At 38.6% G+C, this 26,133-nt stretch overlaps 2 protein-coding genes across 5 annotated transcripts in view; one reads left to right on the top strand and one right to left on the bottom strand.

The window, feature by feature from the left end:
- Positions 1-14,829, top strand: part of LOC308492691 (solute carrier family 5 member 4) — a gene marked incomplete at its 5' end in the record, with an annotated part of 34,121 nt that extends 19,292 nt beyond the window's left edge. Inside the window, 6 exons of one of the 2 annotated variants that reach the window (XM_081037902.1) lie at positions 328-435; positions 1,582-1,732; positions 3,820-3,988; positions 6,644-6,859; positions 9,480-9,582; positions 11,801-14,829. In XM_081037902.1, the coding sequence (XP_080894028.1) occupies positions 328-435; positions 1,582-1,732; positions 3,820-3,988; positions 6,644-6,859; positions 9,480-9,582; positions 11,801-12,015 (962 nt within the window). In that variant the 3' untranslated portion in view covers positions 12,016-14,829. The remainder of the gene's footprint in view (positions 1-327; positions 436-1,581; positions 1,733-3,819; positions 3,989-6,643; positions 6,860-9,479; positions 9,583-11,800) is intronic. The other variant, XM_081037903.1, reaches the window with a different exon arrangement.
- A 7,056-nt stretch (positions 14,830-21,885) lies between these two features.
- Positions 21,886-26,133, bottom strand: part of SLC5A1 (solute carrier family 5 member 1) — a 55,544-nt gene continuing 51,296 nt past the window's right edge. For all 3 annotated transcript variants that reach the window (XM_081037899.1, XM_081037901.1, XM_081037900.1), the window contains exons 14-15: positions 25,464-25,569; positions 21,886-24,031 (exon numbers count right to left, since the gene is read on the bottom strand). In XM_081037899.1, the coding sequence (XP_080894025.1) occupies positions 23,814-24,031; positions 25,464-25,569 (324 nt within the window). In that variant the 3' untranslated portion in view covers positions 21,886-23,813. The remainder of the gene's footprint in view (positions 24,032-25,463; positions 25,570-26,133) is intronic.

The following is a 26,133-nucleotide window of genomic DNA, read 5'->3' as shown; positions in this document are numbered from 1 at the left end:
TTCTGTGCTTCTGGGAGGATTTATGCTCTTGCAGCTTTTCTGGAGGATGGAATCAGCTCCCTCTGTTTTGTCTAATGCTCTAGTTGGGCCACACCCCAAAGAAGAACCCTGCCCCTTAGGTAGCACAAGGGGAGCTACAGGTGTGAGAGACACTTAGCAAATCATATTCTGGGCAAAGAAGGGCCAGATCCATGGTATGGAATTCAAAGCTGACTCTCCAGTTTCTTCTCACTTATGATCTTACAACTTGTCTCTGAGCCCAATGGTTGTAGATCTTACCTGTTTGGGCCCCACTTACTAAATCCACTTTTCTAAATCTATCCTCAGAGAAGGTGGCCTGTGTCGTCCCTTCTGAATGTGTGAAACACTGTGGCACTGAAGTCGGCTGCACTAACTATGCCTACCCAATGCTGGTAATGGAGCTGATGCCTGATGGTAAGATGTCCATGCTCAGAGGAATGAATGGATTTTTTTAAATGTGATGATAGATAGATAGATATACAAATATAGGTATAGATAATGGAACATTATTCATCCTTAAAAAGGAAAGACATGCTGCCATTTGTGACAACACAGCTGAATGAACCTGCAGGACATTATGCTAAGTAAAATAAACCAGACACAAAATGACAAATACTTCATGATATCACTTCCATGTGGAAACTGAAGAAGTGGAACTCACAGAAGCAGAGAATAGTATGGTGGTTGCCAGGGGCTAGGAGTGGCAGAGATGGAAAAATGTTGGTCAAAGGGTAAAAACGTTCAGTTATAAGATAAGTAAGTTCTGGAGGCCTAATGTGCAGTATGGAGATGATAGTTAATAATAACGTAGTGTATACTTAAAATTTGCTAAGAGAATAGATCTCAAGTATTCTCACCACAAAACAAGAAAATGATAACTATGTGAGGTGATCGATATGTTAATTAGGTTGATTGTGGGAACCACTTCACAGTATAGACATGTATTAAATCATCACATATACAACTCAGGAGTGACCAGGTGGTATCGTACTTTAGGCCCAGCAAAGGTTAGCTAACGCTTCTGTGACCTTACTCCTCTCTGACATATACAAACTTTGTCAGAAGGAAAGGGGTGTGACCCACAAGTGACATCACCTATCCACCTCATTCCATGCTTTGTCCTATGAAATTTAGGAGCATTATTAACAGACAGAGGGAACTGCAGAACAAGTTTGCCATAATATCTCAAAACTCTTTGTTTGGCCCACCAAGACTTCTTCAACAGAACCACCAACTAGGCTTTTTCCTCTCTAGTTTCCTAAGTCTTCAGAAAGCCAAGATTTCCTCCCCCCAAAAAGATGGTACAACATCGTTTCCCCTCTTCCAAATTTAGGTTCCAGCAAACGGTCTCTAAATTTATATTTAGAACTAAAATTCTATACTGGATTATTCTCAAATCACTAGGAAATAGGCAGAAAACGCCACGTAATGGTATGTGTTGATAAGCACATAAGTAAATGTTCCAGGTGACACTTTTATCTTCAAATGACTCTCTGGTTTGGCAAAACCCTTGTAGATCGTCCATTTCCTAACCAGTTCTTGCACTTCTTCTGGCCCCAGGACTGCGAGGCCTCATGCTGTCAGTCATGTTGGCCTCTCTCATGAGCTCCCTGACCTCCATCTTCAACAGCGCCAGCACTCTCTTCACCATGGACCTCTACACCAAGGTTAGGAAGCAGGCATCAGAGAGAGAGCTCCTTATAGCTGGACGGTGAGAGAATCCTAGTTTCTGTCTAAAATTTCTCTGGAAAAGCAGGTATATAGAAATGAAATAGAGCCTACTTATCTTTGGGTTCAGAAAAACTAGTCATTGAATTTCACAATGGAAAAAGAGACATTTAAAGGACATTTAAGCAAACTTTACCTCTTTCCAGATACAAAACTTGGGACAATATTTTTAAATGAAATAGTTGCTTTTTTCAGACTTTCAAATGCCTCCGATTGTCTCTTATTCCTCTTCTCACATTCTCTCCTAACCATGTCTTCATGAAAGCCAACAATGTTTCCCATAAGTATAACCTACTCTCATAGGTTAATGAGTCATCTCTAGCAGTTTCCATGAAGGAAGTAACAGATTAGGGCCATCCACTTACTACTACAGAAGAGTTTACCAACTGCATTCTTTAGGAAATAGAGTGTCAAGAAAAACTGACCACCTATGTATAAGATTGTGCTTTGTTGAAGACTGTAGCAATTGCTTTGGTAAATTAAGCATTTAGGGAGAAATTCCAAGGGCTCAGTTGCTCCAGATCTTGACTCTAGACAAATGTTACAGGAGAGGAAGATCAGTAAGTCACCTGTGTTTCTTTATATGGTGTAAAAAGTGTTGATCCAGAATTCAGTGGGTCCAAGATGCAGTAATCCACTCTACCATAGGTTGAGATCCCCTTTAAGTCTCAATGATAATTTAATGAATTGTTCTTTTCCTCTCTCTCTTCTTAAATACCTACTTTCTCCCAGAATACAACTATGAAAAAGGACATACATGTAAACAATAATTTCCTGCTTCATGGGATTTGTACTTTTGTGGGGAAGATAGACAATTAAATACATCCTAGGAAGAAAATTAAAGCAGGATTAAGAGGCTACTTAAGACAGGTGTTCAGGGAGCCCTCCCTGAGGAGGTGACATTTGAGCAGAACCCTTAGAGAAGAGTGGAGGGAGCCCCATGTCTCTGTGGGGAGGAACAGGAAGTGCCGCATTCCTCCACAGTCACGTGTATGGTGTGTGTGAGGACAGCAAGGAGAGAAGTTGGCACATGATGAGCAAGTAGAAAGTGATAGAAAACAAGGTCAGAAAGTTAGAGGAGATAAAATCATGCAGGATCATTTAAGCCATAACAGGACTTTGGATTTTATTCCATGTGAGACAGAAAACAACTGAAGATAAGAGAGCAAAGGAGACACATGATTTGCTTTCCAAGGATAATAACAATAATGATAGCAGGTGTGTTATTTATTGAATCTTTACTGTGTTCTAGGCATTGTGCATGCTTGGACTTTCCATGGTTTATGACATTTAGTTATTGCGAGGTTGCAGAGGTTTTATAAAGGTTAAAAGGATCATTGAGCCTCAGTTTCCTGCTCAAATGCTTGTCCCCAGCTCTCCTGACTCCCACCTCTCTGTTTTAGGTGAGCACAGCTAAGTAATGACGTTTAACAGACAGTCCAATACATTATTATTGTTTGTTTATTCATACAACAAGCACAGAATATTGTGAAGTTTTAAAAAGTGAATCAGTCATGCTCCCTGGACCCCAGGAGCATGATTTTTACTGTATATCAAGATTTTAACCAATTCTTTCCACCTGCCAAAGTACCCAAGTAGTAAACTGCACAAACTAGATTTCTGGCCAATGGACTCAGCATTCTGGGAGACAGTATATTTTCATTCTTACCTGTGCAAACTGACTCAGTTTCTCTCAATCTAGGGAAAAAGACCAAAACGGGAGTCTGCTTTCTTTATCATGCAAATAATTACTTAGAAATAGTATTGTGTTTTTTTCTAATTGACATATTGCATTAGAGCATTATTAATCAATTGCTGACATTTGAACGTTTTCTGAATGGGCACTTAATCTCACATTTGAAGCTATTATGACTAATTACAGATAAGCAATTGCTTTACCAGCATTTCACTAACATAATCATTAAGCATGGCATGGTGCGAGGTCAAGGAGCTTGCTTTTCTTTGGAAAATCATTAAATGGCCACAAGAATGAATTCAAAAACTAAAACACAATGGATATACCAGTAATGCTTTTGTTTAATATTCAAATCATTTTGTTTTTCTCCCCAGGCTATTTATCATTCTATTAATTGTCATCAGCATTTTGTGGATCCCATTAGTACAGGTGTCTCAAAATGGACAACTGTTCCATTACATGGAATCAATTTCTAGCTACCTGGGGCCTCCAATTGCAGCTGTCTTCCTGCTTGCCATCTTCTGTAAAAGAGTCAACGAACAGGTAAGTGAAAATTGGGAAACTTTTCCTGCTGGAATGAGAAAAATGTATTTCTTTCACTGGTCGAAAAATTCATTCTTTCCACCCAAGTTTTACAACTCAAGGCCCATATAATTTCAATTGTGGTCAGCCACAATTCTTGATTGTCACTAAAGTGTGGAAATATATAGTGCACACTCATAGTACAGACTTTATATCTCTTACAAAGTATTATTACATACATGGCACCATGCTGAGAAACACAAGTTTTTTGTTGTTTTTTTTTGTTTTTGTTTTTGTTTTTTATTAAATTTATTGGGGTGACAATTGTTAGTAAATTTACATAGATTTCAGGTGTACAATTCTGTATTACATCGTCTATAAATCCCATTGTGTGTTTACCACCCAGAGTCAGTTCTCCTTCCATCACCATATATTGGATCCGCCTTACCCTCATCTCCACCACCCACCCCCCTTACCCTCTGGTAACCACTAAACTATTGTCTGTGTCTATGAGTTTTTCTTTCTCATTTGTTTGTCTTGTTCTTTTGTTGTTTTTGGTTTATATACCACATATCAGTGAAATCATAGGGTTCTCTGCTTTTTCTGACTTATTTCACTTAGCATTATACTCTCAAGATCCATCCATGTTGTCACAAATGCTCCTATATCATCATTCCTTAACGCCGAATAGTATTCCATTGCAAACACAAGTTTTGAAGTAAGACTACCAGGATTCATTCCTGGCTCTGCCACTTAATATTATTGTGATCTTATGCAAACTGTCTGACTCTCTGTGAAATGAAGATAATCACAGAACCTACCTTATAGGATGGCTATGAGGATTAAAAGAGATTTTTAAAATGTGAAATGCTTAGAAAAAAACTACCACATTAGTAATGGTTCAAAATATGTTAAATCCCATTATATGTATATGTATATATGAGTTTTGACAATTAAGTTCGTGAACTTGTTGCATTGATGTTGCTAACGCTTTTTTATATCAGAGGGATTATTCTTTATGAATGTGTACCAACTGGACAAACAGGTAACCAGGTGTACTATTTGGAAGTGCTGAAAAGGCTGCGTGAAAAACGTAGACAACCTGAACTTTTCGCCAACAATTCATGGCTCTTACATCACGACAATGCACCAGCTCACACGGCACTGTCTGTGAGGGAGTTTTTAGCCAGTAAACAAATAATAGTATTGGAACACCCTCCCTACTCACCTGATCTGGCCCCCAATGACTTGTTTCTTTACCCGAAGATCAAGCAAATATTGAAAGGAAGACATTTTGATGACATTCAGGACATCAAGGGTAATACAACGACAGCCCCAAAGAGTTCCAAAATTGCTTTGAGGGTGGATTAAGCGCTGGTTTCAGTGCATAGCTTCCCAAGGGGTGTACTTCAAAGGCCACAGTAGTGATATTTAGAAATGAGATATGTAGCAATTTTTCTGGGATGAGTTCAGGAACTTAATTGTCAAATCTCATATATATTGGATTATTATGGATTATATATATTTAATCCCTAATTGCTCCCAGGTGTTAGCTTTATTATTATAATTTTCAGATGGGGAACAGGTGCAGGATGTTAATATCATGTGCTTTCCACATGTCCACATGTTACTTAATATTAATAAGTGGGATCTTGGGATTCAGACTCAGGTCTTTCTCCATCCAAATCTCATACTCTTAATCTCTATGTAATACTGTTTCCTTTAAACATAATATCTTGACCAGGGGAACTGGGAACTCATGCTTCCACCCCTACACTTCTCAGAGAAAAATAAATGCTTTTAATTGTCAAAAGCTTAATAGAACTATCATAACTGTATAATATTAACTCCGCAAATTGTATTAAATAAGTCATAGTTCTGTTTATTCTACAAAATAAATCACAAGTTTTTACATCTATATAGAAAATAAGGTCAAGGTAAAATTAAGCTTGGGTCAGAGTAAACAGTACAGGTTTCCCCCGGCTATCCAAAAGGAGAATGTCTCTATGAAACATTTCCTAAGCCAAAATGGCATAAAGTGAAGAAATATTTACCATTAATTCATATGGAAAAAAATTTTGAACGTTTCCAGACCCCCCCAAAAAAAATCCTCTCTTAGACTTTTCTGATACATTAGGACACATGTTGCTAATTGGTGCACAAAATAAATCAAGATAAAGTACAGATGGCTTGGTGCTGAGAAGGTGAGTGTGGTTCCCAGGAAAGGAGCTTGGTGGAGTCACTCTCGTTGCCCTTTGCACACTGCCTCTATAAAATGGCTTGCTGAAAAACACGCTGAACGCTATTTCGCTTTTTATTTTTCCGTAAAAGTGAAAATCTTCGGATTTCTATCTATTAGCAAAAACAGGTAATAATGTAGGTCTTTCGTGAAAACCAAGTGCTCCACAGCACAAACTTTGGAAAAGAGGAGAATACCTGTCGTTTCCTGGAGTTGGAGAATCAATGGTGCAATGGTGTTTCAGGACCATGGAGAGCAACAGCCCACTAGCAAGCACACATATTGGCCCGTTTTCCCTGCGTTGGTGACCTTGTGTTCAAGGTTAGCTATTTGTTGGTTCCTAGTGGAGAAAGCCAGCAGGATGATAATTATGACCTACTAGAACAAGCTTTTCTCCTTTTCTAAATACCCTGATTTTGTTCTTGTTTCTTTTTCAGGGAGCCTTCTGGGGTCTAATGACTGGACTGGTGATGGGCCTCATTCGTATGATTGCAGAGTTTGCCTATGGAACAGGGAATTGCTTGGCTGCCAGTGACTGTCCCAAAATCATCTGTGGAGTACACTATCTGTACTTTGCCATTATTCTCTTTTTTGTTTCCATAATGGTCATCCTGGGAATTTCCCTGTTAACAAAACCCATTCCTGATATACATGTGAGTAATGAGTAGTAGATATATGCTCATTTTAAAATAAGAGTTCTTTGCCTTCTAAAACTTCAGCTGTGTACAAGTCCCAGGTAACAGTATCATAGCACCATGAGCGCTAGGAGGAACTTAAGAGATTATCATGCCGTCATTCAACTAAACAGTTTGCACCTAATATGTGCAAAGCACTGGTGAATTAAGAAATATGGGATTAAGAAATGGGCTTCATCTTCAAATAACTCCACAATGCATTTGGGAGGTAAATCTCTACCTCTGTTATAAGATATCAGAAACGAAGTAATTAGTGTTGCCTAAGAGACTGGAAAATACTTCAAAGCAGAGCTGTCATCTGAGCTGGGCCTGTTTGGGGACAATAGAATTTCATGTACAGCACAGATGCTGACACAGAGATTTTTCAAAAAGTACATGGTATCAGGGTCAGAAAAATAAAAATAGAACAATCAGATATACTTTTTTGCCTTTCAAATTGGCAAAAAAGGTTTAATATGAATATGTCCAATTTTGGTAAGGATGTTGAAAAATACCCCCTCTCCATAACTGATGGTGAGTGTATGAATTTTATAATTTGTAGGAAGACAATTGAGCAGTATTTATCAATTTTAAAATTCTCATACCCTGTTAGTCAACAATCCTATTTCTAAGAACTTATTATGTAGAAATACTTGTACAAGTAGGGAAAAGGTAGGTATAAAGATTTTCTATGCAAAAGGCTTCTAATAGAAAAAAAAATGGAGACAACTCAAATTTCTATCACTAGTGGAATGGGTAAACAATAATAGTACATTGAATATTATGCTGTTCAAAACGCTGATAAGCGCTATTATTTGTTTTTTGAAATGTCCATGATATGGTTAAGTGGAGGAAAACACTTGCAGAATAATATAGTGTTGTATTATATCACTTCTTGATAATAAAGTACTTGAAATAGATATATGTATATTTGTCAAAGAATAGAAAAAATTCTTACAGCATAATACACCAGAAATTTTCAATAAGAGTTGTCTCTCGGAGAGGCACTAAAAGATCTAAAAAATATTAGTCATTTTTTTAAATTTAAATATTGCTTACATAATAATATTGTTTGAGTTTATTACTAACATGTATAACTTTTATTTATTTTGCATTTTTCACTCATAACCTTTGAAACAATACTTATTTGTATATTCCCTTGAGGAGTGGCAAATAGATTACATGTGGATGGGGAAACCTGAAGCACACCAGTGGTTCAAATTACTTTACCAGAGACACATCACCAGAATTCATAACTACTATTCATACTGAATATTAGGAGCTCAATGAAAGAACACTAGAAAACATATTACAATTTTCAAGGAAGTAAATATAAATACTAAACTCATTTGTACCAATAGAAATAACCATAATTTATTATTAAGTTTTAGAAAAAAAATTGTCTGAAGGACCAGTGAGATCATTTATCTAATTTATGCTTATGTTTCATTAATATACTGTGAGGTTTGAACCTTCAAACTGGACTGATAAAAATCAACAGTCATTTCAGAGAAAGTCATGAGTAGTGTGAATATAACCTAACAGTGCAGTAAAGAGAAATCTCAGGATGATCTTTTTTGGGAAAATGAGAAAGTACTTGGAGTCCCAATAAAAGATTGTAACAAAGAAAAGTTGTGTAGTGTTAGAAATGCCATGAGTCAGAACCTTATGAAGCTATAATTAAGAATCTTAGTGATTAAAAAAAAAAGAGTCTTAGTGATAAGGTGAAGCATGTGCTTCTTATGGCACACAACAATTCAACAACAAATAAGAAAGCCGATTACCAATTCTAGTAAGTCTGCACAAGAAAGTCATGGGTCAATCATGAGGCCAGTTAAAATGAAGCATGGCGTTGGGCATATGATGGATTATAATTTTAAAAACCCATTTGACACTTGAAACAATTTCCTTGGAATGACCTAGAGCTGTTCTGGATCTATGGCACACACAGAAAAATGTTACATAATCACATAAATGCTGTTTATCTTCAAAATTTTTAATCAACATACAGACTAAGCAGGGAAATCTGAATTATATTTCAGGAAAACAATTAGAATTCTATGAAGTTTGACAAGTTTAAAATAATGATAAAGTTGACAGAAGTTTGGATGTAGGCTGGGAAACAGACACGTAAGGGTATAAATCGCTATTGGGGCTCAGTGATAGAACATAAATACTATCTAAACATGATGGATCCAGAAATGGAACTTAAGAAAATATTTAGAGTTATAAAAGTAACCAGTAAACAAACTGGAAGTAATAATGAAGTAGCTAATCGCAGTTGAATGATAAGGACAATGAATGAAGCCAGGCTACAATGCAAGTTAGATAAATCTTTGATTTTCATGAAATTATAAATCCAGAAGTAGAAGTTTTAACCGTATTATTTAAGAGTTTTTAATAACTACCAGAAGAATTAAAAACAGAAATAATTTAAAATGGTTAGTGTGTTTTCATGACTGAAAGTGGTAGAAGACCTTTTCTTTGTTATCTATACTCTCTTGTGCTGTATGATTTTTTTGCACTGTACAGTAAACAAATGTGCATTATTGTAAACATTTGCTCATCACTAATGCACTTGTCAATGGTCTCTGGTTAGCTGTATCGGCTGTGCTGGACTCTTCGGAACAGTACAGAGGAACGAATTGATTTAGAGGCAGAAGATAAAATACATGAAGAAGTTGATGATGGTATTGATGAAGGTAATATCTGCTTTACATTTGGTTTTCAGGTAGAAACTCTATGTACCTGAATTGGTTTAGTGTTTTGTGTTTTGTTTTGTTTTGTTACTGATACTAAATTCAGTTTCTGAAAAAGCTGTTAGATTTGTGGCAAACTGAAACCTTAAAATCTTACCTTTGCAACAAGCAAGACAATTTGTTCCATATGAAATCTCCTCATTCAATCTGCCTCTCCATCAGTCTGTCTATCCATCTATCATCCATTCATGGATTTGTGTACCAGCTCAAGGTGAAAATCAATTCCAGTCTCTCCTGCTCATATTAAATGAGTCACATATTAAATGTTCAACAAATCATTCTTGATTTTGATTAAGCATCTAGCCTCACCTTGTCCAACCTTATTTCTCACTATTCTCTCCAATACACATTCCGTTCCAACCAGGCAGAATTCTCCACTTTTTCCCCACATATACTAAGCTCCCTAGAATATGTCTACCTCTTCTCCAAGAGAAAAAAAAAAACTTATTCTTTGTAACTAAATTCTGATCTCATTTACTTCGTGAAAATTTCTCCAGCCTCCATCCCCATGGTTCTTTGTTACCTGATATTTTTAGAACTGCTGACCAAGTTTAACACTTTAGGACATGTTGTCTTGAACTGTACACTTATTGTTTTGTTTTGTTTGGGTTCTTCAAATTCAAGGAAGGAGCAATGCCTCCTACGCCTTTGGAGGTTTTTCTGTCAGTGCTCTGAGAAAAACTGGCCTATAATTTTCCCTTTTTCTACTTAGTCTTTGTCTGGTTTTGGTATTAAGATCATAGTGATTTCATAAAATAAATGGCAACATAGCCTTTTTTCCATTTTATGGAAATAGTTTAGTAATAGTGGAATGATATCTCTATCGAAATTGTGGTATTTTGCTGCTAATATCGTTAGAGACTGGTGAATTTCTGTGTGTGAATGAGGGAAGGGATTTTAAACTATTAATTAAATTTGTATAATGCCTGTACAACTATTTAGAGTTTTCATTTCTTCAGTAACCAATTTTGGAAAAATTATATGTTTCTAGGAATGTGACCATTTAGTACACACAATAAATATATTGACATAAAGTTATTCATAATATCTATTGTCTTCTCCATTGCTACCTCTGTAATTATGCCTTCCCTTTAATTCCTAATGTAATTTCTTTGTGATTTTTCTTTTTTCCTGATAAATCTCCCTAAAGACTTGTCTATTTTACTTTTTTCAAAGAATCAACTTTTGGCTTTGTTATTTCTTTTCATTATTATCTTTCATTTCTATTACATCACTTTCTGGTCTCAATGTACACCCTACCATTTACATTATTTGGGTTTATTCTGTTATTACTTTTTCTAACTTAAATTGAGTATTAGTTCACTGTTTTTTAGCTCTTCTTATCATGTAAGTAACTAAGGTTACACATTTCCCTCAAAGTAATGCTTTTGCTGTATCTCACAGCTTTGAAGTTGTAGAATTTTATTTACCATTTATTTCTATGTAGTCTTACTTCCATTATGGTTTTCCATGGACATTTGAGTTTGAAAGTATGTTTTAAATTTTCTAATGCTGCAACAAAAAACCTTGTACTTAAAGCTTTTGTATTTTTGCCAGTATACCTTTGAGATAGATTTTTGAGAAGTTTGAGTTTTGGGTCAAAGTGTTAATGCCTATGCAATTTTGCTGTATACTGCCAAATTTCCCTTCATGGGAGTTGAATCATATTTTCCTGGTAAACAATGTGTGAGAGTACCTGCTTCCACTTAGACTCACTAATATAATATATTGTGAAACTTTTGAATTTTTGCTGCTCATAGATAAGTACTGGTATCTCAGTTTGGTTTAAATTTCTTTTTTGAGTGAGTTTAAGAATTGTCTTTTTTCTTTGAACTCTTTGTTCATCTCTCTAGTATGTTTACATGGGTTTGTTTGCAGTCTTTTCTCTATTTCTAGAAACGCATTGATATTAAGGATCTTAAACCCCTTGTGATATAAGATGCAAATGTTTGTCTCCAATTTATCACTTCCTTTTACTTTATTTTTACTTTATGCCATGCAAAAGTTTTCTATTTTTCTATAATCAAAGTTGTCTGTATTCTCTCAGGGATTCCTCTGACTTAGAAGTGGCTGTAATCATTTTTTATAGTCATCTGTACTACACTGACAGGAGTTCATTTCCCACGTTTTGTGATCGTTTGTTTATCTTTCTTTGTTTTAGATAATCCTGAGGAAACTCGTGGATGTCTCAGGAAGGCTTATGACTTATTCTGCGGTTTGCAGAAGAAAGGCCCCAAGCTGAGCAAAGAGGAGGAAGAAGCCCTGAAGAAGAAGCTAACAGACACCTCTGAGAAGCCTTTATGGAGGACGATAGTGAACATCAACGCCATACTACTCCTGACAGTGGCAGTTTTTGTCCATGCCTATTTTGCCTGAACTCTGTCTTAACCACTAGAATATTTATTAAGCCAAAGATATTATTGATTTTTCATCTATAGAGTTTGTTGTGTTGCAAAAAGCAGATAAGCAGCTGGTAATTTTATCCAATGAGATGACTATGGAGCTCACTTTTTGCTTTTGTTGTTCCTTTGTGTCAAAAAATAAAGACAAAGAGAAAGAGTTGATAATTCAGAAAGCCAGTGAACTGACTTCATGTGTGTGTATAAACTAGGAACATTTGGGTCTTTGTTTTTTCAATATCTCACCAAGTAGATTGCCCTATTTACAACTGATTTCTATTATTTCCAAAGATTTCAACTTAGGAGAACTGCCTCTCCTGTATCTGTCTTACCTATTAACCTCCTCATTGTAAAACAATGACATTCTCTTCCCATCTTCACATCACCGATCTCAATTCAGAAAATAGATATATTTCTAATAGTTGAGGGGAGGTGAGCTGGAAATGCCTGTTGTGAATATTTTTATAAATTCACTGGCAATTATTAGCTTATGCCTTAAAGCCATTGTCCCCTAAATGTTAGCACATTAAGCCACTAATTTTTAAAAAATATTTTATTAAAATATAATTCATATACCACAAAATGCACATTTTAAAGTGTATAATTCAGTGTATTTTAGGATAGTCACAGTTGTGCAATGATGACCACAACCTAATTTTAGATATTAACATTAATTTATTTATTGGTATTGTCACTTGAATATATGTATTTCTCTGTCTTTGTTTCGGTTATTTTGACATTCTAAGTGACAGTTGTCTCTATGTAGGATTATATATAGCTTTAAAACACACCATTTTAGTAGTAAATCAACAAATTAAACTGCTTTTGATAAATTTCATAAGAAACACCTATGATATTGTCATGAAAATTCTATAGAATTAAATATAATACTCTCCAATGACAATTCAACTTTCCCATATGCTCTCACTAAATTCCCAGAGGAATAACTAAGTTTAAAGCCTATCTTAAAGTAAATTTTCTAATCATTTGCATACATATATGAACTAGAACATACACATCTTTCCATAATACAATCTTACTTTATGTATTGTTCCATGACTGGCTTTTCCATGTTCAATTTATCTTGGAGATTTTTGCCTATTAGTGCATATAGGTTTCCCTCCTTCTTTTTAATAGTCGAACATTATTCCACATAATTATTTACCATAAGTTGACCATTTTTCCTCTGAGAAACATTCACATTGTTTTCAATTGTTTGCTATTTTCAACAATACTTGACTGACATACTGTATATTCACCTTTTGGCACATTAAATAATTTTATTTTCTTTAATCATTGATTCCTGTAAGTAAAACATTGAGTCAAAAGGGTATGAACATTTAATACTTTGATAAAATTTAAAAATTTGTGCTCCCAAAAGTAGTCACCAATTTATATTCTCACCATCACTGTATGTAGAAAAATTCTTATTTACTCACATCCTTAATTACAGAGTATATTATACATCTTAATTAATGTTTGTCAATTTGATTTCATCTTTGACCCATTTGTTGCTCAGGAATGTATGGTTTAATTTCCACACATTTGTGAATTTTCCAATTTTCTTCGTGTTGTTAATTTCCAGTTTTATACCATTATAGTTGGAAAAGATACTTGTTATAATTTCAATATTTTAAAATTTTCTGAAACTTGTTTTGTGACCAAACATTTGATCTAACCTAGAGAATGTTCCGTATGCACTTGAGAAAATGTATTTTCTGCTGCTGTTGGATAAAATGTTCTGTATATATCTGTTAAGTCCATTCAGTCTAAAGTGTTATTCAAGTCCAACATTTCCTGATTGATTTCTGATCTAGATGATCTATCCATTACTGAAAGTGGGATATTAAAGTCCTTTACTATTATTGTATTTTTGTCTATTACTCCCTTCAGATCTGTTTGTATTTGCTTAATGTACATATTTAGGTCCTCCAATGTTGGATACATATATATTTACAATCATTATATCCTCTTGATGAATTGACCACTTTATCATTATATAATGAACTTCTTTGTCTCTTGTTACAATTTTTGACACAAGGTCTATTTATCTGATATAAGTATAGTTACCTCTGCTCTCTTTGTGTTCCCATTTGCATGGAATATCTTTTTCCATCCCTTCACTTTGAGCTTATATCTTTCCTTGAAGCCAGAGTGAATTTCATATAGGCAGCATATAGTTGGGTCTTGTTTTTTATGCATTCAGCCACTCTATGCCTTTTGACCATAAAATTTAATCCATTTACATTAAAAGTAAAAACTACAGGCCCACTGGCAGCTGCAAGGGCCCTTGCTGCTGGTGTACTCTATCATGGCTGCTGGGTCTTGCCACAGTAGCAAGGAAGTGGAAGCCAGTGCCAGGAGTCAGGCTAGGGGCATGCTGGTGCACAGCTGGAGGGGCTACCTGCAGGTAATCCCAGTGGTGCATTTCAGCAACAAGAGACAGAGCTGGATCCAGGCCCACAATCAGCTGTGGGGGCCCTAGCTATCAGCATGCATTTCTGTGGCTGCAGAATCTTGCCACAGGTGTGTACATGGCAGTGGAGGCAGGTGATGGGCATTAGGCCAGCAGCATGCAAGTGCATAGCTAGGGAAGCTAGCCCCAAGTGCACACATGGTAGTGGAGGTCAGCTGCCAGGATCTAGGCTGGTGTCTTGCACTCCTACACAGTAACAGAATACTGGGCTTACTGTCACTGCAGGTCTTGGGCTCCAACAGTGGTAGGTTGGGGCTGGGTGTTAGGGAATCAGGAGGGATTAAGGTGGCTGTCATCAGTTAATATGAATACCTGTGGGGCAAAAACTGGTAAAATCTGCAGGGGGCCTTAGGCAGCTGCGCTGGTCATTCGTTTCTTCAGTATTGAAAACTGCTGGGATCCTCTGCAGAGCAGGTCACTGGAAACCACAGTTGTTGCCATAGTGTGCTGCAACTGGTAACCTCTGCTTTTCTTCTTCATTTTTTAATTGTTGAATATTGAGAAACAGTGTGTCTTTCCAGGACCCATCAGCTCCAAGTCAAGTTGTTGTCCTTCAATCTAGTTGTGGAGGGCACAGCTCAAGTCCAGTCGCCGTTTTCAATCTTAGTTTCCGGGGGCACAGCCCCCCATCCCATGCGGGAATTGAACTGGCAAGAGGCCGCCCCACTGGCAGCTCAGTGGCAGCTCATTGTCTTCAATCTAGTTGTGGAGGGCACAGCTCACTGGCCCATGTGGGAATCAAATTGGCAAACCTGTTGTTAAGAGCTCACACTCGAACCAACTGAGCCATCCAGGCCCCCTGCTTTTCTTTTTGGTCATGTCCCAGCTGTCCAGATCTCTGGATGAGATTCAAACAAAGCATCTGTTGATCTTTGTGAGGGGATTGGAAGCTGGGGTCTCCTACTCCACTATCTTAATGATGTCATTTTTTCCCTCTTCTGTTCACTTTTCTTCATTTTTTTTCTTTCTTTTCCTCAAAGTTGACATTTTATTAATAATTGTCCTATATGCAAGTTCACTGATTCTATCTTCTGCCCACTTAAATTTGCTGTTGGGCCTCTTTAGTGAATTTTCCATTTTGACTATTGTGCTTTTCGGCTCCAGAATATCTGTTTGATTCCTTTTAATAATTTTGTCATGCAGCGTGTCACCGCTCACCCCATAAGAACGTAGGATATGGTTAGGCCAAAAAGGAACACCCACAGAGTCAGAGAGAGGGGAGTCATACCACTATATTCTTGCTGGTGGCCAGGCGAGACACACGAAGTAGGATCCACACAATCCGCTGTCTGCTTTTTTGCATGCCAAACAACCAACCCACCAACACAGTCACAGCAGTTACATCAGCAGCCAATTGGCCAACCGGTTATAGCCGACAGCCAACCAGTCACAGCCAACAACCATCCAATCACAGTCATTGTCATTTACTACCTGAGCCAGCACCTTTCCAAGTGAGGCCGAGAGCCTGGAAACTGCATTCCTGGCTCTGTCCCCACAAATATCTATCCCTTAATTGATGTTCTCATTTCGTTCATACATTGTTTGCATAATTTCCTTTGGGTTTTTTATTTGTCCATGTTTTGCTTTAGCTCTTTGAGTATATTTAAGGCAGTTGTTTTAAAGTTTTCATCTATAATTCCAATTGATGGACCTCCTCAGGGACAGTTTTTGTCCATTTTTTTTCCTTTGAATGGGTCATACTTTCCTCTTTATTTGTATGTCTTGGGATTTTTTTTTTTTACAAAAATTAGACATTTGACTATTATACTGTTGTAACTCTGAAAATCATATTCCCCCCCCCCTTCCCTGGAGTTTGCTCTTTTATTGGTCATTGAATGCTGTCATAGTCCATTTGTTTAGTCATCATCCCAAAATACTATTATAAAGACCACTTTCCTTGTCGATGTAATCATAGAACCCTGTGTTTCTTAGCTTTCATTCCTCTGTTCCTCAGATACTGTTTTGCTTGTGATATCCTTGAATGCCAGCAGCTTTCCCAGTCTTTGAAAATTGACTCTGTTCTGGGGTCCTCCTTCAACTCTTACCCAGGCTTGAACTGAGCCTACGGGTCACATGAAAGCTTAGGGTCTTCTCAGGTCTTTTCTGAGCATGTGTCTTGTCCCGGTCATGCACATGACTTTCTAAATTCCGAAGTATATAAGATTGCTTTGGGGTGTCCCAATCTCCCGAAGATACTTTCCCCTGATTTTGCCTTCAGCGGTCTATTGTATGTTTTGACTGTAATCTTTTTGCCTTGGGTGTCTGAGGCTTATTAGTTTGGTTTGCAGTGTTTTCAAGAAGATTTTCCAATCTGAGTTCAAAGTTAGGTGAAACATCGAGGAGCACCTTATGTTAATCCTTCAGGTATCTCCCAGACAGGTTAGAACAAGCATATACAACAATTTGTAAATATGATCTGCCTTGTGGAACCAGGGAAGTAGTTCCACACAGAGAACACAGGCTACCCCTATGACTGCTGCTGCTTTAAAATGGCCACCACACAAGGGAGAGGGTGACAGTCATGGATTGGCACCATTTTGTGGTGACTTTTTCTTGATTTGGCACTTTGTTTGGTTGCTATAAACTTTTGACTTGAACTTTCTAGAGTTCTCACAAAACTGGTTTTGACCGTTTCTACTCATTTTTCAATGTTTCTGTCAGGGCTGAGAGCTTGGAGAGGCTCACTCCACAATTTTTCTGATGTCACTATGTTATGATCTTTCCTGATTTTCTTTCCTTTGAAGACATTGTCTATCCTTTGTCCATTTTTTCCTAATGACTTCCTCCTGTCTTTTTCTTGTTGTTTCACAGGAATCCCTTGAATATTCTGGTTATCAATTGCTTGCTATTCTTTGTATCGTTCCTCTCTTCATGTTCTGCTTACTCTTTTTCTGGACGTTGGACTTCCTGGGTTATGTATTTTGAGTTTTATTTCAGTTTCCAGCACTTTACCTCTTCTTAGTACATTTTAGGGTAATTCCTGGCCTCCATATTTCCACCCACTAAGTTAAGTTCTGTCCGTTCTGCTATGTATCCCATGATTCAGGTATTTTATTTCAATAAGTTAAATTTCCTTTTTCAATGTTTTTGAGTAGACAGTCTAGTGAAGTATTTAAAAACTAGAACTCTGGAGTCAGGACCCTGGCCCTGGGGTGGTCAAAGCTGGGGTGTGAGAATGAGAGACAAAGAGTGTGAGCCTGTAAAAACAGCTGGACATGGAGCTGAAAACTTGTTCTCTACAATCATAGACTAAGAAACTTGGCTATTTGAAAACATGCCAGTGAGAATGAAATGTCTCACTCATATCTGAAGGCTCTGAGTCATGTGGTTCTATAACAGAGAAGTAGCCTCAATTTCCAATCCAGGTGCAGAGCTTCAAATAAGGGGTTTTCACACATAACATTTCATATTTATCTTAACTTGGAATTTCCATGATAACAAGAACCTTAGGTCTGCTTCTTACACCAAACTGGATGTTAACCCCTTTACATACACTCTGCTTTATTTTAAGCCTAACAAAACATATCCTCAAGCAAATTTTCCCTAAACTCCACCATTCCTCAAAAATCCCTAATGACCCTAACTTTTTCCCTGCTTGACGAGAAGCTGCATTTCTGCTTAACTTTCTCCCTTGCTGTAGCAAGTTGAATCAACCTAGATTTGTGGGACCACAGGTGTGTTCCTGGCGGCTCCAGTTAATCAGCTTCAAGAGGGGTCAGAAAGAGATGAAAAGTGAAGGTAGAGACTGGTGATGATAGGTTCACTGAGTAGAAAAATGGAGGTGGTAAGATGGCTGGACCAGGCCACTGAGGAGAGAAGAATGGAGAAAAAGAAAGAAGACAAGAGAAGGTGAAGGGGCCAGAAAAAAAGGTTGAGAAAGAGACAGATGGTCTTTTAAGAAAACAGTGGTGTGATACCTGATCAAGACACTGTCTGATGGCATCCTGTAGACTTTTGAGATGGCTATGAGAAGTGAAAGGAACGTATTGTAAGAATGTAGGTGTTGAGTATGCTGTAACAAAGTTGGTACGGCCACAAAAGAAAAGAACCATGTTTAAAAGGAAGTTTATTATATTCACAGGTCCCAGAGAGGGGGTTAACATGCAGGGCCACAGGGGAAAGTGCCAGTGTTGGTAAGGAGGCAGAAGGGAACAAGGGGGAGGCTTAGGCCACAGACTTTATGGGGATTTCTTCAAGAAAGGAAAGGCATGGCAGGGTAAACAGCTTGGGATTGGTCGATTTGAATAATTCTGGTGGGTTTGGGAGTACTGACATGATCTATAGTTGTCTGGTACCTGGCCTGGGGATGATTTAGGGCAGGGGAAACATCAGCTTGGTGCGTGAAAGTTAGATAAGGATGTGGTTGGGGATATAGCTTTGGATTGGTTGGTTTGTATATGAGAGATGTGCTCCCAGACAGGCTCTTTCCTAACAATAAAAAAGAGCCAGCCATTGGAGGGGGTTCCCCCCCAGTCCTCAAGGACTCCCAGCTGTCAGAGCATCAAGAATACAGAAAATAAGAAAAATATTAATATAATTGTCACTGTGGTTAATGGATATCAAATAGACAAATAGAGAATCTAAGAAAACAAGGAACAGGATCTAACTCCCTTACAGATTGTATTATTAATAGTTTGCTAAGGCTGCCATAACAAAGCACCACAGACTGGGTGGCTTAAACAGAAGAAATGTATTTTCTCACAGTTCTGGAAGTTAGAAGTCCAAGATCAAGGTGTCAGTTAGGTTGGTTTCTTTTAAGGTTTTGCTCTGCGCTTACAGATGGCCGTCTTCTCCCTGTGCCTTCACATAGTCTTACCTCTGTGTGTGTCTGTGTCCTAATCTTTTCTTATAAGGACACCCATCATATTAGATTACAGAGCACCCTAGTAATCTCATTTTAACTTAATCACCTCTTTAAAGACCCTATGTCCAAATATAACCACATTCTGAGATACTAGGGGTTAGATTTCAACAAATGAATTGGGGAGGACACAATTAAGCCCAGAGCTAATTTTGCGTCTTGTGGAAACAAGGACCATCTTCTCTCATCCTGGGGGTGAAGTAGAACCAGAAAGCATCATTATCCACATCCTGGGCATCTTGAAAGAGCCCTCATGGAAGAGTAGAAGCTGCTTTGACCAAAAAGGTATTCCTATCACTATTTGGTCTTGAGAAGATATCCACCCAAACCAAAAGTAAGAGTACAGAATCTAGAGACAGGTCCACCTTGAGCAAAGCAACCAACTTCCCTGAACCTTCATTGTTCATCTGAAAACAGAGACAGGAATGCTTAACTCACAGATTCAAAACTTACAAATTTCTAACATTTCTCAATATTAATAAGTAGGTGCTCAATAGATATTGGTCTCCTTACTTGTCCACACCCCACCCCATTCCAGGGTCTTCGGAATTGAAGGAGAAATATTGTATCACTGTTGGAAGGCTGCTCTGAGAAATTATGTGGCAGAGGGAAGGGACTGTCAACCCCTAGACCATGTATACCAAGGTCTTTATCTTGGGTACATCCCTGAATCTCTGAACCTTGATTTCTTCTAAATGTAATGCAGACTTCATGGAACTGTGGTAAAGATTAGGTGAGGTCATTTCATATTGCTTAAAAGGCTTGGCCCAGAGAAGATGCCCAATAAATATTAGGGCTTTCTGCTCTCACCTCACCCCTATCTGCAAAGCATTCCACCTATGAGACTGACTTTTGGGACTAGTATATACTATGATACATGATGAGTACCAGATTAAAATAGAAGTCAAGCTGGTAAAGTGTCAGGCATTGGACATCTCAGTGGGGTGAAGTCAGACTTAAGCAGATGGGTCCTAAAGGTAAGTAGGGTGGGATTTTTCTGTGCTTTGACATTGTAATGTGCCTTGGCCATACCTTCATACCTTTGGTTTCAGAAAAGAATTTTGGTCCTGGGACATCACTAAAAGTCTCAAAATAGGGCCTGGGAAAGAGGTTCTCTTAGTTCTGCCTGCCTTGGTGATGAAATGAAGCCTCTGTGAGTTAATTCTAAGTAGTTGTTTTCAGAGTGTGCTCCCCAAATCAGCAGCATCAAAATGGTCTGTAAACGTGTGAGAAATGCAAATTCTCAGGCCCTATTCCAGACCTACTGATTGAGAAACTCTGAGGGTGGATCCCAACAACCTCTGTTTTAGCGAGTCCTCCAGGGTTTCTGATACAGCAATAATGCACAAACCAACCGCTGTTCTAAGCCACTATTTGATTCTGAAATGCATGTGCATATGCTGCCATCACTCATGTATAAAGAAGGTCCCATTAGCAGGTGGACATTTGCCACCAGTTCTCCAGGCATGGGATGAATTGTGTCCAATCACATGTTCTTTGAGTTGCTCTTGGGACTACAAAAGCTGACTGAGCCAGGGGTGCAATGCGGAGCTTTTGGTCTGAACAACACTGGTTCTGAATCCTCCGGAACTAAACAACGCTGCTCCATTAACCTCATCCACATCTCCTTAATCCCATCCCCACCAACCTACCAAGGCAACAGTTCCATTTGCCTAAATCCAATGAGAAGGTTAGAAGGCGTTTTCTTGGGGTGGGGTTGGAGGTCAATGTTAAGAAACCTCTCCTCCAACTGAACCCATATATGTTTTTCTCCCAGGGTTTGCTTTTGTGACACAGGACAAGCTGCAGTGCATCTTTTAGGAGATGGTGACTTCAGCACTAGCAAAGAGTGGTTCCAGTGAGTTCCAAAGGTAGAAATTTCTCTAAGTAAACACTAATGCCTGGCTTAGCTACACAGAAGTAATCAATGCTCCCGGGTAAGTCAAACATCCCTGAACCAACCTCATTCTGCAGGAGAGGCGGCCTATCTTTCCATTTTGAGTGTCATCCATATTTAAAGAAGCTTTATTTTTCGTGTGTGTGTGTGTGTGTGTGAGAGAGAGAGAGAGAGAGAGAGAGAGAGAGAGAGAGAGAGAGAGAGAGAGAGAGAAAGAGAGAGAGGGCATGACTTTTTCAATTCTATAAACTGAGCATTAATAAGCAATCACTCTGTCCCAAAGGACCCATCTTCCATTTGAGGAAAAGAATTGCCCTTCCCTGCACCCCTGCAATTATTCTAGTACAGTTTATCACTTACTGGGCCCTGGTTACCCAAGTGGCTCAGTCTGTTCTGACAGGACATTATGCATTGAAGTAGAGCTACTCACCTCATACTTACTAGAGATTTTAAAACCATTTCCAAACTTTACTATATTTTGTTCAAGTGGCTATATTCTATTCTCAACTGTCTTGGCTCTTGCTTCCTAATCCATATCGTGTGCCCACTAAAGCTCACCACCGACATGGTCAGTATTTGTCTAAAATCTCTAAACACAGGAAATCTGGGTGTTACAGTTTTTCAGTGTGTTTATTTTTATCAAAGTAATACATTTTAATGTATGGGACTAAATGAAGCTTAATATAATATCGGTATGGCATTTATCATGTATATATTTCCCCTTCTCTTTACAACGTGACTTTGTCACACCCAGAGGAGGTAAGTAGATGCTATAAGCACCAAGGTCCCCATTTTTCAAAGAGAAAAATACACAGTTGAGACAAAATTATTTACCACAATATACAAAGTGAATCATTGGCAAAGCCAGAAACAGAATGCAAAACAATTTAGATGCTTTGTGCCCACTCCTTCCACCAACTTCCAATCCTCTCCCTTTATCCTCACAAAGCTCAAAAATATCACAAACTCCATATGACACTGAGGAGGCTGAGTAATGCTAACCAAGTGAAATTCTCCACTTTTCCCTCTTCTCTGCCTAGTGAAGGGCAATAAGAGGGCACATCAAATAGTGTTCTCTGGGTTTCCTTCCTTCCACAAGAATAAGCCATTCCTTCACCAGTTGAGCCATTTTTCCATCCAGGAACTACTCTCAGCTCCACAGAACCCCAGGTCCCAGCTCTTTTCTAAGCTAGACTGAAATCAGTCAATATTAACATTGTGATTTTTTTCTTCACTTCAGTGAGATTATATTACAAATCATTGGGATTTCACAGGTGGAATTAAAAGAGTTAAATCTAACTAATTAAATTTAAGTTAAATTTTAAAAATTTATCCCCAGGAAACAAACAGGTTTAACAAGAAATACACTTCTCTCAGCTAAAAGTGTTGAGTGCTACCACCAGGAACAGAAACCACCTACCTTGACCTTGGTCAATGAATGATCACCAATCTAGACACCTGAGAAGAGGAAGGGCTGTGGTCACATGAACTCATGGAGAGGAGGCTCTCAGGCTAATTGTCTCAGTGTTTCCGGAGAGTGCAGCTGTTTTGAGATGAGAGACTCCCCCCGGGAGGCACATTTGCTCTTTGTGAAGTCAGCTTCTAAGCCTGTATGTCAACATCCATACCATGCGGAAGAGTGGCCTCTGGAAAATCCATTGCAATCCATAATAGTCACCAGAGAGTGTACTTTGTGTCACCACAAGAAAAGGTTGGCCAAGGGCCAGGTTTACACAAAAATAAAGCAAGTGTTTATAAATAAATGCTGTATCATTCATTCAGTCCGCAAACATAGCTGAATGGCTAAGACATTCTGAGCACAACAAATTTCAAAATGAGTGAAATCCCAAACATGAGGAACCCCCAAAGGACACTTTTATGAAGACCAGAAAATCCCCTTGACTCCATATTATCTGTTTTCTCCACTGGCCTGAGGCTGGTGCCTGGGTCCCTAACTTCGGGGTAAGTATTAATATCCCTAGGGATCTCCCTCAAAGAACTAACATCCAGGACAGGGACACCAACAAACTCCCATTCTCAGCTTCAATGTGTTCATCAGTTTATCAGAATGATTTTTCTTGTGCCAGGAAGAACTTGACAGGGATAGGATGAGGGGTGACATTTTTTTTTCTTAAAAAAGAAAGATAGAGAGAGATAAGGAAGATCAGATAGGGAAAGTGACCAGAATCAAGAAGGCCACAACTCAAAATAATATTCAAGAGTCACAATGCTAACACGTTGAATCTACCACTGGCATCAGGCATCATGGGGCTTCTGTTTCTTAGTCTGCCTTTTCATGAATGAGTAGACTATTCTTCTGAAGCTCTAATATGTACAGCTAACTGTGTCACACTGGCCTCAAATACATAAGTTAACAAGAAATGAATGATTTTCCTCCAGCTATCCTATAATGACACATGTACACAGTCATCCACTGGGCGACATTTACAACTGGTTCTTCTACAGCACAGAATGAGACCAAAGAGAGGCAGAGTAAAGAGTCTGGCCTTTATGAGCGCAGTCTCCAGCAAAAGGCAGGACTCAGGCAAAATAAGCGTGGCAGAAGACAGCCACAGCCAGCAGAATGATGCCATTGATGTTCACTACTGTCCGCCATAAAGGCTTTTCAGAGGTGTCTGTCAATTTCAGCTTCATGGCTGCCTCCTCTTCCTTTGTCATTTTGGGGCCCTTCTGCTGGTCCAAGCCACAAAACAGGTCATAGGCCTTCTTGAAGCATCCTTTCTTCTTCTCAGGAACTTCTGTATCAGGGGAAAGGCATAAAAGGATTGTTGAACACAGAAGCAGGAGGGACTAGAAAAGTTTTCCAGTGGAACATCTGCCATTCTGCAGACATTGCCCAATCTTCTTCATTACAGGAATGGAAATGGTACAAAATATCTGAGTGAACTTAATTAATGACAAGATGATGTTAAGAGACATGTTTTACATCCTTCTGATCAGCTAGCCTACGTTTTATCTCTATCAGGCCCAATGCAACTACGTTTTGGTTTAGCACAGTCAGAATCAAACAGGAAATAATAGTTTATGAGAGATGCATGTTAACCATGGGCTGGAGAGCTGTGACACATAAACACATACACATATCTGTTTGCTACATCACTGGAAAGCAATGAGAAATGCATGACTCAGGAGTGCACTGGCTACATCTGAAAATTCCAAGGCCTCACAATATATTCAGCCATATAGTAAGAATTGATCTGAACAGTTCCAGGGAAACAGGAAGGGGCTGCCTTTTCAGTACTATGGTCAGCTGCCCATGGCTCCAGCCTCCTTCCAGCACTTATGGAGTCACAGGTTTCAGAACTGAAAGGTCTTTAGAGATCAGAAGCAGACTGTATCAGAGCTGGGACCATAGGCAAAGCCTCTCCATTCCAGGACCTCCATTTACAAGTCTGTACAATGAGGTGATAAGACCAAATGATCTTAGGGCCCTTTCTAGATCTAGGATTCTATGATATTTCTGATGGCCAGATTCAGAGCTTGTTCTGCTCTATCTGTGCTCCCCTTCAGACGGAATGATGAGATCTTCAGCCCAGCGCCAGGCAAATAATATATGACCTTGAGCTCCCACATCTCTGTACACTACACATCTCCACCACCACCCTCCACATAGAGAAAAAAATGTTGCAACACAGAAGTTGAGGAAAGCATTTCTCCATGATCAGGTAAGCATTATCTCACTGAACTTCCAGAGAAATTCAATTTTCTAAATCCGATGTGGTAAGCCAGTAAGACATAAGATCCCAGAGCTTCTATTCCATCTCCCTAATGTTAGTTTTGGTTGCTAGACTTGACCATAGCTTTGGTTCCATCTGCTTTCACAGGCTATGTCAGAAGACCTTTAACTCTTTCCTTGTCACTGGCCATGCCCCAACTCAAGTCAAGGTGGCAAATCTCTCACCCACACTTAATCACCGAGCACTGTAGACTACAAGTGGTGAGGGGCTTGTGACGATTCTGTACCTCTCTCCTCCCCTTGACCAGGCTTCAGAGTGAACACCCCAAAACTCATTTATTCATCTCACCCCCTCTCCACCCTGCTCCCCACTCCCTTTAGGAGAGAGGTCTGAGCTTTGATGAAAGCATGTAGTGAAGGCTTCAGTAAAGTGATCTAGCTGTTGTAGGAATAAATTTTTAGGGCTCAGGGATAGGCTCTGTGTCACAAATCACCTATTTCAATGGTCTCCTCTGGGGCTTCATGGATGTCCTCCTGTCCTGCATCCAGATCAATACGTTCCTCTTTGCTGTTGCGCAGGCTCCAACACAGGCGGTAGAGCTGTGGAGAAAGCAGAACAGGTTAGCAGAAGGATCCAAACAGTGTCTGAGGCCGAGAAGTTAGGAGAACAAAGAAGGAAAAAGGAATGTAGTTTCTCAGTACCAACAAGAACATAGATAACAGTTTCTATCCATAGCATTATATCAAAATATGTTAGGAACTTAGATGTAAATCATACACATGTAAACATTAGCCCTATGATATATGCATATTCTGAGGCTAAGAGGCTGCCTAGAATACAGAAATGTGTTGACTGAAAGAACTCTTGCTACATATGATAAGTGAATGTTTTCCTTTTAGCACCGGAGCTCTGAAACAAGACTAGACACCCATTTGTCTAGATCAGCAGTGTAAGATCAGATTTTTGTATATGTGTTTACTGTATTATGGGGGAGAGTGTGTAGAAGAAGGAGCCACTTAGAACAGACAAGAGCTGGAGGCACAGTCTCTGTTGCCATGACACCAGAAATTGAAGTCTAAAAGTCAATGCAGTGTGTTCATCCCAGCCATGCCCTCTTTGGTGATTGCCTTGCATTCTCTACTCCAAGAGGAAGCATGGAACTA

This window comes from Rhinolophus hipposideros, assembly GCF_964194185.1.
Source record: "Rhinolophus hipposideros genome assembly, chromosome: 24".
Classification (NCBI taxonomy): Eukaryota; Metazoa; Chordata; class Mammalia; order Chiroptera; family Rhinolophidae; genus Rhinolophus; species Rhinolophus hipposideros.
This window is presented reverse-complemented; position numbering and strand designations above follow the sequence as displayed.